The sequence below is a fragment of the Sinocyclocheilus grahami genome, unplaced genomic scaffold (genome assembly GCF_001515645.1).
Source record: "Sinocyclocheilus grahami isolate Dianchi unplaced genomic scaffold, SAMN03320097.WGS_v1.1 scaffold322.1, whole genome shotgun sequence".
Lineage (NCBI taxonomy): Eukaryota > Metazoa > Chordata > Actinopteri > Cypriniformes > Cyprinidae > Sinocyclocheilus > Sinocyclocheilus grahami.
In genome coordinates, this window is record NW_015505501.1 from 104074 (window position 1) to 122932 (window position 18859).

The 18859-nt window shown below is 35.0% G+C and overlaps 2 protein-coding genes across 2 annotated transcripts in view; one reads left to right on the forward strand and one right to left on the reverse strand.

Moving 5' to 3' along the window:
* Positions 1-3542: 3542 nt before the first annotated feature.
* Positions 3543-7904, reverse strand: LOC107602238 (ankyrin repeat domain-containing protein 34B-like). The gene is made up of 2 exons (XM_016294691.1): positions 7627-7904; positions 3543-5585 (listed from the first exon to the last, which is right to left on the reverse strand). Exon 2 carries the CDS (start codon positions 5522-5524, stop codon positions 3890-3892), a length of 1635 nt encoding a protein of 544 aa, XP_016150177.1. The 5' UTR covers positions 5525-5585; positions 7627-7904; the 3' UTR covers positions 3543-3889.
* Positions 7205-18859, forward strand: part of LOC107602219 (ras-specific guanine nucleotide-releasing factor 2-like) — a 38988-nt gene continuing 27333 nt past the window's right edge. Inside the window, exons 1-2 of the mRNA XM_016294665.1 lie at positions 7205-7240; positions 7788-7877. Of these exons, the coding sequence (XP_016150151.1) occupies positions 7205-7240; positions 7788-7877 (126 nt within the window). The remainder of the gene's footprint in view (positions 7241-7787; positions 7878-18859) is intronic.

Here is an 18859-nt window from a genome sequence, read left to right on the forward strand (position 1 = left end):
CCATAAAAATATATATATATATATAGTTTTTTTTTATGTATTCCAAGTAATATCAATGAAACTGCAGTTGGGTTGTTTTGATAAAGTAATAATACCTTAAACAAATACTGGTAATTTATTCAAAGTTCAATGAAATATGTTTTTTTTTATATATATATATATATTTAAAGTTTGTTTTATAGCAAAAGCAGATAACTCCACATTTGAGGAAGATATCACGGGTTCATCAAGTTTGTCGAAATTATCCATCCTCGATCACTTTTAGTCAGCTTTGACGAAACTCCTCTCAGCTAGCACGTCTTTTCAAAGTGAAAGTAGCCTTGTCACCTGACCTGAATACAGCACGCTGATTCACTAAAATGGACTAATCAGCTTCTGTTCAAAAACAGCAAGGGCACTTGTCAGCTTCTGCAATAAAACGTAAATTCGCGATGCCTTGAAAGTGGACAAAACTGGCTTTTTTGACAAAACGTGTAAACGTGTTTATGTATATAATGTAAATCTAAAACAGCAGACGGGCTTATTGAAAGTGCAAATTCATTCTCTACCAGCAGGAGGCGCTTTATGAACGGCAGAAATAGCGGTTTCCCCGGTAACGGCTGTAATCAAAGCAGCGCTGCGCTCATGAACGCTACATTGTCAGGCATTATAGGAAAGATGAAATGAAAATGACATATACTTTTCTTAAGACAATCGCTTCCCTTCAAAAAAGATACATTCATATAAAAACACCCGTGCCGCGTTTTGATTTTGAAACGTGCAGTGCTCATGTTTATTCAATGACGTCAAAGCCTTTTGGAAAATCTATTTGTGGCGGCCGGTCAGTGTTGATATTGTGGCGGGCCGCCACAAATAAATCAATGTATGGGAAACCCTGCACTGTAATGCTGATTAAATGCATAAAATGCATTTGTAACCCTCTCATTGTTGTAGGTTGAGTACCAGGCTGGCTCTGGTGGCCACCTCCTGCCTCAGAAGTATATGAATGATCTGGACGGGGCTCTAATTCCCGTCATCCACGGAGGAAGCTCCTGTGTCCCCCATCAGGACATGGACATGGAGTTTTTCTTCTACATCTCACTGAGCATTTGAAAGCTGGTGACTTACAAACTTTGCATCCACAGGCAGCCATTGGGACCTTCACGACTGGTAGCAATGAATCGCAGATACGTAGAGACAGACTTCGTATCTGATCTCTGACAAGGTATGGAGAGTTTGATGCATTTTCGAGGAAAAGCGCTTCACTGAAGTGGCACTATATTAGCGATCCTTTAGAATAAAGAAAGAGGTCTTGGATCAGCAACAAAAATAAAAACGTGAGAACTTTGCTGTGCTTCTTCGTGTTTCCATTGTCTGTTCAATGGATGCCGGTCGATGAATGTTGGTTTGAATGCAAACAGAATTGTTTATGTATGACTATGATGTCAGATATACCGATAATTATAATCGTTACTCGATTGCACACATGGCAACCGTGCATATGAAGTGCTGCATTTCTTTATGTCTGTTTTTTCTGAGCTGGAATCTGCAATGTTTTTTTCCCATCCATTATAATTTGTAGCTTCATGTGGATTTAAGAATCCACATGAAGGTTATATGTACTGATTATTGTACTTTCTAAGTACTGCATCTTATGGTTAGTCATTTTTCTCAATCTGTAAAATACACCTCGGTTTGATTGCTTAAAACATATAGATGAAATCATCTGCTAATTCGATTAAACTTTTATTAAGCTTAAATACTATTTTTGGAACAGACAGTTCATGTGTTGATTAAAGGTGATATTTTTGATAGGGCATTGAAATTACAAATTATTACACGTACTGCAATTATAACCCCAAAAAAGTGTGAAATTCATGAAAAAATGAAATTCTTGTGAAAGCATTGTTTCAAACCACATATTATATTTACCAGAAAAGTTCAGAGTAAAGGACGATAGGATGATCTCTATGAAAAGATTTGCTTTAACATTTATATAATTATTTTCACACTACTGCATTAATTAAACAAAATGTCATTTATTGAGATCTTTAAATGGCTTTATTTTACTATTAGTTCATTTTACTGGACAAAATTAAAAACAGCCCCATCTGTTTACACTACAAATGTGTTGTTGGTGTAACCAGCCAGGAATTGAAGAATCCTTAGAGCTTTGAATGTTGGCCTGAAAAAAAATATCAACACATCTGAACACTTTCCATTTTTTTAAATTTGTCAACCCACCATGATACGAGTTAACAAGGCTGTCAAATGTCCTCAATATACTCCAGACATTAAAATATCTGTAACTGTTTGACAGATTGAAGAATTATGAAAACGCTTTCCTAATGAAATATGCTTTATGGGGTTTCTGAATTAAGTAGCCATTTTATAAATGCAATAACCTTGAGTTCTTTCACTTGACTGTGATCCTACAATTTTACATTCAGCTTAAAATGTACCTTAAACCTGCAAAAAAAAGCTTCTTTTTTTTTTTCCTTAAATGAATTGTGATTATATTGATGCCAAGTTTATGAAATCATTACTTTTTAAATGCTGCAGCTTAACAAAAATCTAAATTCATTAATTTGCAAAATGCACTTTTTCTGTGGTTGGTGAAAGGAAATACAGGACGAGTGATTGTTTCTTATTTTTTATTCAGTTTTTCTTCATGGTGATAAAATACAACATAAACAGTGATGAATCAGTTTATTTGATATATTGACTGGTATATTTAAATAATCTGAAGGCTTCTATAATTCTGTCACAAACCAAGTACAAATGTTCTTAAGATACACATGATTGTTGTGGAAAGATTGAGATTAAATGTCTGTGAAATGAGTTGAGCATTTTATAGACATCTCAGATCCTTATTTGGGCTTTGTGGAATATTTTGGGAGTTAAATTATTTTCTCACTGTTACTGATTAATTAAATCATCACAATTAAAGCATTTTTATGCTTTACAAAAAGCTGTTAAGATGTACCCGGTTGCATAATGTATATCTATTTATTCTTGAAAACCAGATTTATTAGATGAATTTTCTGGTATGGGACCTAAGGATGTTCTTCAAAACAACATTCATTTCTAATATGTATCTCATGTAGAATAAAATTTGGATAAATATACATATTCATCGTCTCATGCTCATTTATGACATGTTTATAACAGCCTTTTGTTTTGTCATTTAGATGAAGTGAGATTTTCTAAATGGGCGAGGGATTTGCTGCAAATTTACTGCTCGCGCTATAGTTCTGTTGTAATAGTTTTATTTTTTAAAAGACATTGTGAACATCAAACACAACACACAAGCAAAGGTACAGTATGTTCCATACACAATGACTCAAATGTATTACGAATGAATTTGTATGTTGGCAAGCTGAATGTCTATGCTAGTAATGCCAGCAGTTGAATGGTGTATTTTGAACCTACAAGTCATTTTAATATTTTTGTATCCTGTTTTCTTGGCTATTGAAGCTCTAGCCACATTCATAACCAATTGTTTCTATTAAGTCTTATTTGACTATAAAGGTGCGGTCACATCAGTGAAATTTCACAGGTAAAAAAAAGGACCATTGTCAGTAGTGCAGAGATGTATGAAGCACTGCTATCACAGAAGTCACTTTCAAACCAAGCAGATTTACATAACCTACTTGAATGTGTGAAATCTGCATGGGTTCTTCACGTGAAACTCACATGCCGATTCCTATGGGAATGACTGGATTTCGTCCATGAAATTTCAAAAAGCAGTAGTAAATGTGACCTCACCTTAAGGATGCATGGTTAATTTTTTTTGTTTTTGATTAGACTGAAAAGTATAGATGCTATTTGTTCAGTTTCAGGGACCAGCAATCATTTGGTGTCAGTGCAAATCGATGCCTTTGTTACGGTTTATAACAGTGGCAACCATTCAGTGTCCAAAAATTTCTGTGAAGTCACCATGTCGCTTGAGCTGCTCGGTTTGCATGGAGTGTCTTCTCATCAGCATCCTCCTGGTCTTGAGATCCTTTGGAAAACCCGCAGGAGCCGAGGGAATACAGGGCTTTGTCCCTGCTGCTACGCCACAAACTGCTTTGTTGTTGGAGCTGATGCTTCTTGGGTTGCCACTTCCGGTGATGTTTGGGATTAGTGCATGCTGGTTCAGCGGAGGGAGGAAACCAGCTCGAGGATGGGAGATGGGATCCAAAAGCGCCCCGGAGCCTCGCCGCTCGTAGCTGATGGGATTCCTCCTGTGCAAGTGCATCAACGAAGCATTCTCAAGAGACTCCCTGGAGCCCACCAAAGTAGGAGAACGCGAGTTAGCAAGTTTTCTCTTCTCTAACTGTCCTTTACGGCCTTCTGAAGAGTTGTCGAGGCTCACCGATAGTTGGGAATCGGAGCTGTAGTGGTCCATTCCTAGTTTCCTTCTCTGGATGATGTTACGGAGACTGGACACGGCCAAATTTGGCAGGGATTTGTCCGGATCCTTCTCAGCCGGTAAAGCTTCTGCACTGCTTTTGCAGTGAAGATTGGGATGGGATGAAGAGTGCAGGGATGATAAGCTATCAAAGGACATGTTTCGGCACAGTGCTCCTTCCGGTCTTAAACCGTTGCTTCCTTGCCGTAGAGTTTGACTCAAAGAGTTGGCTTCTTTCAAATCAACACTGCAATGCCGCGATAGTGGCATGTTATCAAAAGCCAATCTGTTCATTCTGAAAGTAATTTCCTCTTCGGGTGTGATGTCCGGGAGTTCCTCCGTAGCGGAGGTGCTTTTGACATGCTGTTGGGCCAAGAAAGACTGTGGGATCTTCAGCCAAGGCTCGGAGTGTAATCTTTGGAGATTGTGGATTTTGCTCAATCGACTGTTTACCAGGGGAACCTGGTGGGATGGAGAAGTTGGCTGGGAATTGGTCATACTTTGGTGGTCCTGGAAGGAAAACATGTGCTCTGTAGGACTAGAAGAAAGAGTCCCCTGTGGAGAGGTACTGAGGAGAATATCAGATGGAGAAGCACAGGGAACAATTGTGGAACTCCATTGTTCTACCATTGCAAGCGGAGGAATAGGTAGGTACTGTTTTGCCGTTTGCCTTCCGCATGCAAGTTTGTCAGGGGTGATGATGATGACTTCTTTTCCTCTGGCTTTGCAGGCATCCATCAAGATTTTAAGAGTTTCTTCATCGCTGGCATTGATGGCGTATATCAGAGCCGAAGAACCGGTGTGGTCCTCAAGACACGGATCCGCCCCGCTACCCAAGAGCAGCGCCACCACCTCAGGACCGGCTTGCTCCAAACAGGCGTGCATTAGAGCCGTCTTCCCATTCTTGTCTTGGATATTCGGATCAGCACCACTTTCAAGCAGGTACCCAACCATCTTCACCTTCGAGACACTTTGGTGGTCCGTATGCCTGCTCCTGCAGGTGACCATCAAGGGTGTTTCGCCACACTCATTACTCTCATTGATATAAGCGCCGCCTTCCAGGAGTAGCCGTGTGAGACGGAGACGACTTAGATAGACGGCCTTAAGCAAGGAGTTGCCATCAGTGTTGACAACTTGTGGACCTTCCATCTTCACCTCTTTCACTGAGACTCGCACCTGACGGGGATCACGTATACTGCCATGACAAAGCCTGTGAAGAGGGGAATAAGGTTAGATATTTGTCGCAAGGGATGTATGGAAGACGGTCCAGCTCTTCTTATGGCAAATTACACACATTGCATCTACACAATGGAAGTCTCGTGTAGCTTTGAATGATCCTATTGTGTTCGGCTTGTTTTTAGATGCTTGATTGGTTGCACACAAATGCTGCAAGATGATAAAATGGAGCCAAATGCACTTTCGCTCTTTCTGTGTTTCTTTATTCAGTTCTGCTCAGCAACAAGCTCGTTTTTTGTAGAATTACAGCTCTCCCTCTCAAGCAATTTTTTTTCTGAAAATCTCAATTCAATAAACCGAATCAGACCTTGGATTTATTGTTTGCCATTACTGCCAGACAACATTCTTAGTGCTGCCTGTCCTTTTCAGCATGAGCGCAAAGCTTGGCCTTCCTCACGCTTTCTTTAGGAACAGCGTCTTTCTAAAGGCCATTGTGTTTGCTGTCCTTGGTGTTACTTTCTCAGAGCGCTGACACGCCTGCAGAACATCATGCCTCTGATTGGGGTTTATAAAGTGCTCTTGAATAGCTTTCAAGTCAATTGGAGAGACGGTAGGTGCTTATGTAAGGAAGGTATGGATACTGTATTCAGTTAGCTTCGTCCTACATCTAAGCGATGCATTATAAAGAAGTCTCTTTGCATTTATTATAAGTTACTTTTGCCAAAGCATTTGTACTTTTGTTTTTGCGAACTTCATGCTTCCATGCTTCTCAATTGCGAATGAGACATTTTCATATGTATTTTTTTTTATTTGCATGTCAATTTCAACAAGAAACCATAATGAACTCATTTCGAATGCACATTCGGACATTCCTGGTGTTATTGTTTACGGTTCTAAATGGTGTAGAAACCAAAATTGCAAGTAAATGTCACAAATAGTTGCAATGAAATGGCAAGTAACATTGAATTAAACATGAAATTTTGAAGTAGAAAGACTGAAATAATATTTTCTTGTAAAACTTGCTCCAATCTTTATTTACAACCTCAAAAAAATGCTGTGTATTTCAAAGATAATTTCTATATTTTACAAAATTTCACCAGATGCCATACGAAATCAAAACTGACCCATTTTGCACTAGAAAAAAAATTGCTGGTCAATTTCACAATCGATTACAAAGAAATAGCAATTACATGTGAAATTTTGAAGTAGAAAAACTGAAATAGTGTTTTCTTGGAAAACATTCCTGGTGTTATTTCAGAGATAATTTCTGTAGTTTTTGCGATCTTTCACCAAAATACATTGCTTTACTTTGCTTCTCAAATGACTCCTTTTCTGCTGATTCTTGTGTCTCGTGCTCCTTTACTCATCAAATATCGAGTTTCCCTCAGAAATATCAGGTTACAGAAGCAAAATGCTTGCAAATGTCATTTAATGTGGACTTTAATCATGTTGCATGCTGCAGATGTTGAAATCAAAGCCACAGCTCTCTGTCTGCCAGTGAAACAACATCAGTACTGACTGTGTCCAAATACCAATTGCATTTCCTCTGTGAAAACAAGGGTTTGAACAAGTTGTCATGAGCAGCTCGCACGCTGTTACCATGGAGGAAATGACGATTGCTTTTGAGTAGCTGTGACTTCTACCCTGTCAGCGATGTTCTGCCGAGCTGCTCAACTCTACTGGGAGCAGGTAGAGAAGCTCCACTTATGCACTTAAAGTCCTGTCCAGCTGTTTTGCACAAACAAATCAGAAAATGTCTCCATGCCATTTGCTTCAATTCTTCAAGCTTTTGTAATGTGCATGGAAAGATGATGTACGAGACGTCATATTCAGTATGCACTTGAGATTTTGAAGAGGTCGCAAAGTGTTTCTATTCTAAACAAGGTACTGTGGTTCAAAGCGCTCTCTGCTCTGTGCCAACTGAACCAGTGAAACACAAGAAAATACATCTAACAACGCTTTAAGCAAACCTCATTCAGACAACTTCGTGACATGGGAGTAGAATATGTTCTGTCTTGCAGTGTTAATGCAGAAGTAAATGCATAAAGAAGAGAAAAAATACATTTTGTTCTTACCGTGTAATCAGAAATTTAGACTTGAGTCGGTGATGTTTTGCCAGTGTCACAGCAGCCCGTCTGTCTGTAGTGTAAATGTGTTTGACTGTGCTTGCATTGCAGGCATGACGTTGATCAGATCTAAGTGACAAATGAGAGGTGCTTGATTCACATGCTGAGAGAGAAACAGGCAGGTGGGAGAGAGAGAGAGAGCGAGAGAGAAGCACGAAAACATCAACACTCAAAATAACCCTGATTCTCAGGAACTTCAGGTACACATTTGGACCCTTTCAGAGTTTCAGAGAATTGATTTAGAAGCAATTTAATCTCGAGCAAGATTAAATGGCTTGCTACCACAAGAGTGAATTCATCAAAACCTGTCCAGAGACTTTTTTTTTATTATTATGTGTATGTTTTGTTTGTGTGTGTATGTATGTATGTATGTATGTGTGTATATATATGTATGTATATGTGACCCTGGAGCACAAAAGCAGTGTTAAGTCGCTGGGGTATGTTTGTAGCAATAGCCAAAAAAAACGTATGGGTCAAAATTATAGATTTTTCTTTCATGCCAAAAATCATTAGGATATTAAGTAAAGATCTTGTTCCATGACTATATTTTGTAAATTTCCTACTGTAAATATATCAACACTTAATTTTTGATTAGTAATATCTATTGCTAAGAACTTCATTTGGGCAACTTTAAAGGTGATTTTCTCAGTATTTAGACTTTTTTGCTCCCTCAGCCAAATCTCAGCCAAATATTGTCCTATCATAACAAACCATACATCAATGGAAAGCTTATTTATTCAGCTTTGAGATGATGTATACATCTCAATTTACCCTTCTGACTGGTTTTGTGGTCCAGAGTCACATGTGTGTGTGTGTGTATGTATGTTTTTAACATGATAGATGTGCTTGATTGATTGCCATGTAAAATAATACAATATTTCGAAACAACTGTGCTTCATTTTATTAATGCAAAACTACTGTAAACTTAATTTAACATAGTAAGTTATTTTATGTTTTGTTTTTGGGGCTTAATTATTGCAATTATTCCATTAATTAGTTTTGCAGCTTGTAACGCATCAATTAATGTTGTTAGTTCGTTTAAGTATTGCTTCAGTGTAGAGATCTTGAGTTTCACAGGGACACTGCACCATTAAACTACTTCCGGATACCTTCATCTGTGGTTTGTACAGCATTTGTCGCATGTGTAATGTCTCAGAACTCAAGGACATGCAGATGGCAGCACTTTAAAATGCTTTTCATTGCTTGTACCAAACAGGAAGCGACTCCTGAGGAAAAGCACCTTGTTTAGGGACAGCTGTATGTACTGTCTTTTTTCATCATACCTTTGAAATAATGGTGTTTATGTGGTGCGGTGGGTCTGAAATAGTAGCTACTTTACATATGTGAAAGAACTGTCGTCAGGTTGATTGGAAGGTGAGATGCCGTAGTTTCAGTGCACTTGAGCAATGCCATCTCCATGGCAACCAGTGGAATAAAGAAACGCTGCGAATGAGTCTTGCACAGGTTGGACTAAACTCACAGTGAACTTCCAGATTACGGCTCCCACAGACCGAGTGCATCTGATTACTGCAGCGACTAACTCAGCACTTTACCACCACGCAGTAATAGCATAAAAATGGAGAAATAATCACATAATAAATGAGTTATTTAGCGTGGTTGGTTTTGGTTGTGATGATATTAGGTGTTCTGGTGTCTAGAGTTATGTAAAGTAGAAATATTTCAAAGCTAGAACTGAAATGTTACATGTGTAAAAGCTGGAAGTACATGGTCAGACGAGTCCTATTTAAGGACTAAGAAATAACTGTGCATATGTCATTTATTAGTCTAATGAATGTCTCTAATATATTAATCAAACCTGGTTGACCTTTCAGGCCTTCCATGTTGCAGCATGTTAATTACAATGATTTTATTAGTTTATTAGTCATTTTTCAGAACATTTTGCTTGATAGATGGAAGTGTTGAAATGGAATACTAGAAAGTACACTGTAAAAAAAAAAATCTGTAGTTTTTACAAAATCATTTTGGCAGCTGTAGTTGCCAGAATAATTTTGTAAAAAATACAGAAAAACAGTAAACACATTTACGGCCAAAAACGGCAGTAAATTTTACAGTATAAAACTGTAATTTACAAACAAGAAAAATTTTAATGTAAAGCAGTAAATTCAACAATGCACACTGCTATTAAAATCTGTTTTGTACCTTTAACATACTGACAACCACCATAATAATGCAGGTGGTAAAAGAGAAAGCCACATGAAGAATCCAAGCTCATCACAAGCAGCTTCACCACAAGCAGAAGTACATTCATGCAAACACAAAACACCATCATGGTAACACATGATACTTAAATAATGCATTCAACATTCATTAAACAACAGAAGATGTAACAAAGCCCAAATATACATAACTAATAACAAAAACTATTTAAAAAAACATGATTATTTAAACAAAATACTTTCAAATGTGGAGTGTCATGCAGGGAATTCTGGGAATATCAGTTTACAGTTTTTGACTGTAAATGATACATTGATTTGTTATTTTTACTTCTAAAAACTGTCAAATTAACAGCATTTTACTGTAAAATTACATGAAATGTCTGGTTAGATATTTTACAGTTTTTCCCTGCAGTGTTTAACCTATTAACCTATTTTTTTCCATCGCGTTTTTACAAAATTTTACAGTGTATGTTTTATTTCATTATTTATCATTTTATTTTTGTTTTATTTAATTTCTTTTTTAAATTAAAAATGTTTCTTTTTTCTTTTTTGTTTAATTTTTATTTCATATTCAATTCTATTTGATGGTATTCTGTTTCATTTCATTTGCTTTTTTTTACTGTATTGTTCTTTAATGGTTTATTTGATTTTATTCTATTTTATTTTTTATTCAATGTTATTATTTGTTTTTGTTCTATTCTATTTCATTCAACATTTTCGTTTGATTTTATTCTGTTTTTAATGTTGTTTATTTTATTTTATCTATTATTTTATTATTTATTTTGTTTTAATTTTTTACTGTTTTAATTTTATTGTATTCCGTTTGGTTTAATTGATTTTTACTGTATTTTATTGTTCTTTAACTTTTTCTATTTTATTTTTTGTTTAATGTTTTTATTATTTATTTTTACTCTATTCTATTTTTCAACTTTTTCATTTATTTCATTTTATTCATTCAGTTTATATTATGTTTTTTGTTTTATTTATTTTTTTATTTTTTTATTTTTTAGAATAGAAACCATGAACCTGCTTCACAGTGGACAGTCTAATTGTTTAGCCATCGTCATGGCAACTATTCAAGAACATCAGGTGCTACTTTTCCCAGTAAACTGAGTAACATTTAATGATGCTTTTCCTCTATTAGCAGTCAGCAGCATCCGCTCCGATTGATTTTCATTTCAGTACAAAAACATGTCAAATCTATATTCCGATCAAGAAAGCTGTTTACCTGCTGACACAATACTAGTGTTGTGGGTGGTTGCAAAGGTTTTGCTGTGGAGTTACAAGGGTCTTCTGAGGCTTTTAGTACATTGCTACACTGTTGATAAGGTCTGAATGGTTGACAAAATGTTGCTAAGTAGTTGATTAGGGCGTCAAAAGACCCCAGTCATGATTTTCAGGATCTGAAGTTTCAAAACAATAGTAGGCTACTGGTGATGCTCGGCTTCTCAAACACCACTAAAAATGACCTATTCATTCTGGATGTGCCAGAAGATGGCACTCTATCAGCAGTTTTAACAGCTTTGTTTGTATAATGCTTTAATTCATTTGAATATCATATTAATTGCATGTTTTGCAAATCTGACGCTGAAGTTTTGGTTTGTTCTTGCACATACAGATGATGTTTGTTCCCAGTATCTGAACATCTGGCCTGGAAATACCCTTTCCAAATCCATAAATCTTGACTCTTCATTCCATTTGCGTTTGTTTAGAAACAACATCTACAAACAGATTTCCACACTATCCCCTTTTCTGAGATTTATGAGTATGCCGCTATTTTTGGGATTGACAGACAAACCAGTAATCCCCCATAATCCCACAGGGTTGCCCTTGCTGAAGCGTTCTATGACCGAAAGACTTCCACATCTTTTGGAAGTAATACATTTTCAGTTTTAAATGAGTTACATTTTTCAGATAAATAATTAAACAATTATCGAAAAATATTAGAAAATGTACAAAGAATATTCTCTCTCTCTCTCTCTCTCTCTCTCTCTCTCTATATATATAATTAGGTTTTTTTCTAAATAATTATTTGTCTAAAATGGGAAAAGCAAAAATTTAAGAAATGGAGTAAATATAAAAAATAAAAAAAAGTTTATTTTATTCCTCTTTCTTTTAGATAAAAAAAAAAAAAAGCTTTTGTATTTATCTAAAAAATATTGGAGGAAAAATACGCATATATGCATGCATATGTGTATATAGCTTAATTTTTCCTCTGTGATATTTTTAGATGAATAATTAAATAAAAAATAAATAAAATACATATGTAATTTTTATATATTTTATAAATAACCTTATTAAACTTATCTTTTTAATCCAATGTATTTTTTTGTTTCTGTTCCATTTGATATTTACACATTATTTACACAATTTATCTACAAGCAACCAATACTACTGCATTATATTTACATGCAGTGTCATGTATTTTTTTGTTGTTTTTTTATTTAGATTTTTTTGCTGTATATTTATATATAACATTGTATAATATTTATGATATAACATTGTATAATATTTATGATAGCATATTTATTAAAACTATAAAAAAACACTAGTTTTAAATATGATTTTTAATATAATGTAAATATCCACAGTGTTTTGCATTGCGTAAATAAAAAATATTTTTTTGTAATAATAAAATAATCTCTAATAAATAATAAATTGAGATTCTTAATATATTTATTTAGTCATTTATTTATTTATTTTTTAATGTTGATCATTTTTCTGATCCAAAATGTTCCCCTTCTCCTCAGAGAAAACCCCTCGAGCTGTCGGTAAAGGATGTCAAATCATGAGTTTGAGGACCTCATCCACAGGCGGAGCGTGTGTAAGGCTGGGCCACAGCGAGTTGGGGCAAAAATGCCCCTGCACAAACAAATTAAATCTATTAGGACTGTTACTAACAAAATGAAAATGAATAGAAAATGTCAATTGCGGCATTAAATTGAGATCTGCTCATGTTGCACCATATTTAATTTTTGCTGTTTTTACAGTGTTGCGCATTATAACCAATCACACACGATTCTGTTGAGCTTAGGAATGCAATGGCCAATCAGAGGCGTTCAGATGAGTCATCGCTGAACTCATCAGTTTTGAGTGCGCGCGCGTTCGCTGACAATGTAAGAGATTCATTTCACAGTGTAGACAGCTTAAGTTATTATAACGATAGTTTTTTTACATTTTTTTGAGAGTGCTTAAACTCGCCATAGATCAAAGTTAGTGATAATGTCACTTTCTGTATAATAATTTATTCGCTGTTTGAATAACCTTGGAAAGGAAACGTTTTATAATGACCAATTTATATAGTTTTTTATTAAAGGGGTCATATGATACGATTTCAATTGTTCCTTTCTCTTTGGAGTGTTACAAGCTCTTGGTGCATAAAGAAGATCTGTAAAGTTGCAAAGACTAAAGTCTCAAATCCAAAGAGATATTCTTTATAAAAGTTAAGAGTCAGCCAAGCCTACCTAAAATGGCTCGTTCTAACACGCCCCCACATGTCTACCTCACTATGTGGGAAGATTTGCATAATGCCACCCGAATGTTCACGCAAAGAAAGAAGGTGTGGTTTCAGGAACAGCAGTAGTGTTGAAGCAGCATGTCAGGGAGACATGTCAGAGGTGTGTTTCAGTGCGGAAGCAAAAGCACTTTATTTGGCCTTCCGGAAGTAGATGCAATTAGGAGTGTGAGTGAGAGGGGAACAGGGACACGCGACTCTGTTGCCCTTTCGGGCTTGAACTGATGGAGCTAACGACATTATTAACTGTCTTGATATTTACTTAGAAAGCTGAAGCGATTATGGTAAGGAGTGTTATATTTCTGACTCGTGCTTGTGGTGTTCGGCCAATCACAATGCACTGGGTCAGCTGGCCAATCAGAGCAGACTGCGCTTGTCGGAAGGAGGGACTTTGTAGAAAACGACGCGTTTGAGAGAGGCGGGGCATAGAGGACCTACAATAATGTACAGTATTTGAAAAATAACGTTTTTGATTCCGTGCATTGAATCCAACTTCTAAACCGTAACGTTACTCGATTGTAGATTATTATGGTTTGTCGTCATTGTTGTTGTTGTTGTTGTTATTGTGGAAAAGGTGTATTGTTTACCTCAGCTGAAGTAGAAAGCACATCAGCAGTGTATTTTGTCACGTCACAGTGGTAGTCATTGAAAAACAAAAAACGGCTCCAAAACTAGACTATTTAAAAAATATATTTTCTGATGGACATTCACATTGAAATACAACTCATACATTTAGAAAACTTGCTAATTTATTATTTAAATAGAGAACAACCTTATTTACATAGTTTGATACAAATGAAAAAATTTAAGGGGGTCTGAATACTTTCCGTACCCACTGTATATATATATAGTTTTAGCATTTGATGTTTTAGTCGTTTTTTGATTTTTTTTTGTGTACATTTTTATTTCAGTTTTAGTTTTTCTAGTAGATTTAGTGCAATGTTTTTACTTTGCTTTGGCAACTTGCGGAAATAAAATAACTATGCTTTTTATATTTTATTTGAAGTTACCTTTAATGCATCCCAAGTAACATTGGTTTTAATTTGAGTGAAATATTATGACCCCAGTTTCAAGGACAGTTCATTAAACGTGTCCTAATTTACAAATATAACTAAACTAGATTTGTGAAACCAACATACTAAACCATTGCTCTCGTTCCTCTAATTCCTACGAAATAGCCTTATGACAACTTCCTCGTGTGACAACTAGCCCCTGTGTTTCTTATGTGTTGGTGTTCAGATGTTAAAACCAACGATAACAGCCCATATATTGCAGTCAAACACGACCGCTTTTAAACGAGTGGATATAAGTGAGTAAATGTCTGTACACTGATATATGGCTTCAAAGTTTATTTTACAAATGCAAGTTTTAGGTCTTCATCAACAAAATGAATACAAACGAGTTCTGAAATAGAATTTTGAACAATTGGCCTATTGTCAGCGTGCAAACATGAACATTTCTATTGTGAATGTGCATTTTTGTAGTTATGCTCATCTCTGAATTAATTGGTAGGATAGAAACTGGTGGGTGGAATCTTTATTCGTCACAAACCAGTTTTTCAAGCAAAATTATTAGTTGACTGATATTTTTCGCTGTTTTGATTTTGAAATTGGGGCATCAGCCTCAAAATTTGTAACAGAATTTTCTTAATGCTTGTGTTAGTTTAAAGCCTTTATTGTAATGCATTATAAAAGTAGTTTTAATGCATCAATTATGCCTTGTAATGCACGTTATAATGCATTGTACAGTCTCATGAATTATTGTAACCACAGTTAATACAATTATAACACTTATCAATTCATTGTTGCACTATGCATTTTAAATTCGGGTATAATTATTTACGACAAGATATAATGTATTACAACACAGATTATGAATAACTCTAATGCATTACACCCTTTAATAACCCTTTATAATGCATTACACATGTTACCGTGTTACCGGAAAAAGACTTAAAAACACATAACTGCACACTCACTTAAAAATAAACTTATTATTAATAAAGTGAGCATGCAGTTATTTTTATTGATACGTTGATGCGCTTATTTTCTTTTTCTTTTTAAATAACCCTCAAATTACCCAAATTTATACAATAAAATTTAGGGGTGAAATCTATTTATTTAAATTAAAAATAATAAAAAGCATTTATTTATATATATCATGATAGTGTTTGTTGTACTTCCTTTAATTTGTGTTAATTTTAAAATGAAAAACTGTATTAATGTATAATTCTATCGTATTGAAGGCATTCCCCTAAGGAGATTTGTCAGTTCTGTTATGTTATAGCAGATGTTGCTGCCCCCTCCCCACACACACACACACACACACACACACACACACACACACACACTTCTCTGAGATTGAGTTGTCAGCTCTGGCCAGCAGTGTGCTGTCAATCTGAAACGCGTTCTTCACACGGCTTTTTTTTTCTTCTTTCATGATTACATATGTTTTTTTGTTGTTTTTTTACTTTGAATGTTATACATTGATCTACACTACCAGTCAAGAGCTTGGAATTGTTACATTTTTGTGATTTGTATTTATTTGATCAAAAATATAGTAGAAATTGTGAAATATTATTACATTTTAAAATAACTGTTTTCTAAGCGAATATATTGTAAAATGTCATTTATTCCTGTGAATTTTCAGCATCATTCCTCCAGTCTTCAGTGTCACATGATCTTCAGAAATCATTCTAATATGCTGATTTGCTGCTCAAGAAACTTTTCTGGTTATTATCAATGTTGAAAACAATTGTGCTGCTTCATATTTTTGTGGAAAGTGTGATATACACCATTCAACATTTGGAAAAAGTAAGATAAAAGTAAAAAAAGAAAAAAAGTAGGGATGCATTAAATTAGTCATAAGTTACAGTAAAGATTGAATAATATTACAAGAGATTTCTATTACAAAGATTACTGTTCTTTTAAATTACATTTTAATATTTGAATATATTTTCAAACAATTATTTTAAATGGTAATAATATTCCACAATATTACTGTTTTTACTGTATTTTTAATCAAATAAATGCAGCTTTGGTGAGCAGAAGGAATTTATTTCAAAAAGGTTAAAGCAATTATTCCTAACCTTTGACCAATAGTGTAAATTTTTTTTTTTATATCCATTAATATAATTATTTTTCAGTACTTTTTATTGTACGTTGACAGGAATCTTTTTTAAAGAGTCTACCAAAATGATAAAAAAGTTGTGGCCTAATGGTTAGAGGGTTGGACTCGTAACCCAAAGGTTGTGGGTTCGAGTCTCGTACCGGCAGGGATTGTAGGTGTGGGGGAGTGAATGTACAGCGCTCTCTCCCACCTTCAATACCACGACAAGGTGCCCTTGAGCAAGGCACCGAACCCCCAACTGCTCCCCGAGCGACGAAAAAAAAAATGGCTGCCCACTGCTCCGGGTGTGTGTTCACGGTGTGTGTGTGTGTTCACTGCTGTGTGTGTGCACTTTGGATGGGTTAAACGCAGAGCACTAATTCCGAGTATGGGTCACCATAATTGGCCACATGTCACGTCACTTTTTTCTTTTCTTGTATGTTGAGCATGAAAAGCAAATGCTGAATGCGCTTTGATTTCTGGGCCAACTCAATGAAACAAGCTTTTGTGATGTGCAAACGAATGTGCTTATTGATGGAAAAAAGGTCTTCTGCGTGAAATGCCTGCTTTTATTTTAGAATAAAATTACAATTAATTATGGTAACGTTTTTAATGTGATAGTTTGGCCGTTTTTGATATAAGCTAATCCAGTTTGAGCTATTGTGATGCAAAGTGCTCATAACTGCATTATCCGATTGGCCGATATTTCCTCTCGCTCCAGTTTGGGCCATGCAGCAGTAGATTCATCTCCCTCTTTGAACGTACATGATAAAGATTCAGATGCAAATGAAATATGCTTGTCAACCACCAGCGTGCCAATGACTTGTTACCATAGAAATCAGGTTTGATGTCATGTTGAAGTGCCACTGTATTATTATGCTTTCAGCACTTATACGTCACCAGCTTCCTACTGCATCAGCTGACTTTGAGTTCTGTTCCCTTTAAAGTCCACATTAAAATTAAAGCGTACCCTGTTTATTTTTTTTTAGATCACTTACTATCTTTAAACATGGCAAATGATGGGATAAAGTCAGTTTGCTTGCAGTATATGTATAATTGTACTGTTCAAACGTTTGGGTTGGTGAGATTCATTTATTTATTTATTTATTTTAAGTTTTGAAAGAAGTCTCTTCTGCTCACCTAGGCTGTGTTTATTTGAAACAGTAAAAACACTAATATTGTGAAATATTATTACTATTCAAAATAACTGTTTTCTATGTGAATATATTTAAAAATATTATTTATTGCTGTGATCAAAGCTGAATTTTCAGCATCATTAATCCAGTCTTCAGTGTCACATGATCTTCAGAAATCAGTATAATATTCCGATTTGCTGCTCAAGACAACCACCAGCGTGCCAATGACTTGTTACCATGGAAATCAGGTTTGATGTCATGTTGAAGTGCCACTGTATTATTATGCTTTCAGCACTTATACGTCACCAGCTTCCTACTGCATCAGCTGACTTTGAGTTCTGTTCCCTTTAAAGTCCACATTAAAATTAAAGCGTGCCCTGTTTATTTTTTTTTAGATCACTTACTATCTTTAAACATGGCAAATGATGGGATAAAGTCAGTTTGCTTGCAGTATATGTATAATTGTACTGTTCAAACGTTTGGGTTGGTGAGATTTATTTATTTATTTTAAGTTTTGAAAGAAGTCTCTTCTGCTCACCTAGGCTGTGTTTATTTGAAACAGTAAAAACACTAATATTGTGAAATATTATTACTATTCAAAATAACTGTTTTCTATGTGAATATATTTAAAAATATTATTTATTGCTGTGATCAAAGCTGTATTTTCAGCATCATTAATCCAGTCTTCAGTGTCACATGATCTTCAGAAATCAGTATAATATTCCGATTTGCTGCTCAAGAAACTTTTTTTTTTCACTTTTTGAAATACAAATTTCAAAACAACAGCGTTTAAGCATTTAAATAAATTCTTATATTTCTTAATCACCTTTAATCAATTTAATGCATCATTGCTAAATAAAAGTATTAATTTGTTAAAAAAATAACTTTGTAGAGCTTTGGAGCATGAGAATATATCTGAATGTTTTATATAGTTTAAGTTATAGATTTTAAGTTATTTCAATATTATTTATGAATCACTGGCAGTCTAGTTTTATTTTGTATATTTAACATTTGCGACAGTAATATAATGTACTGATTTTATTATGTTAACTGCGTTGAAAATAAAAGAAAATTCTTATGTAGTCAAGATTTATAAAAATTAAAAAAAAGTTCTGGAACCAAGCTGTTACGCTGTACAACTATTAATGGAAAAAGTTCTTTCCCGCCCTTTAAGAAATATTTTAAATGTTAAAATGCAATTGCATGTTGATTTGGTCATATTTTCTGGATTCTTAGAGATGTAGACC

What these genes read in the sequence shown, in the direction of transcription:
- LOC107602238 (XM_016294691.1), bottom strand. Translation starts at nt 5,524, where the DNA reads ATGGAAGGTCCACAAGTTGTCAACACTGATGGCAACTCCTTGCTTAAG.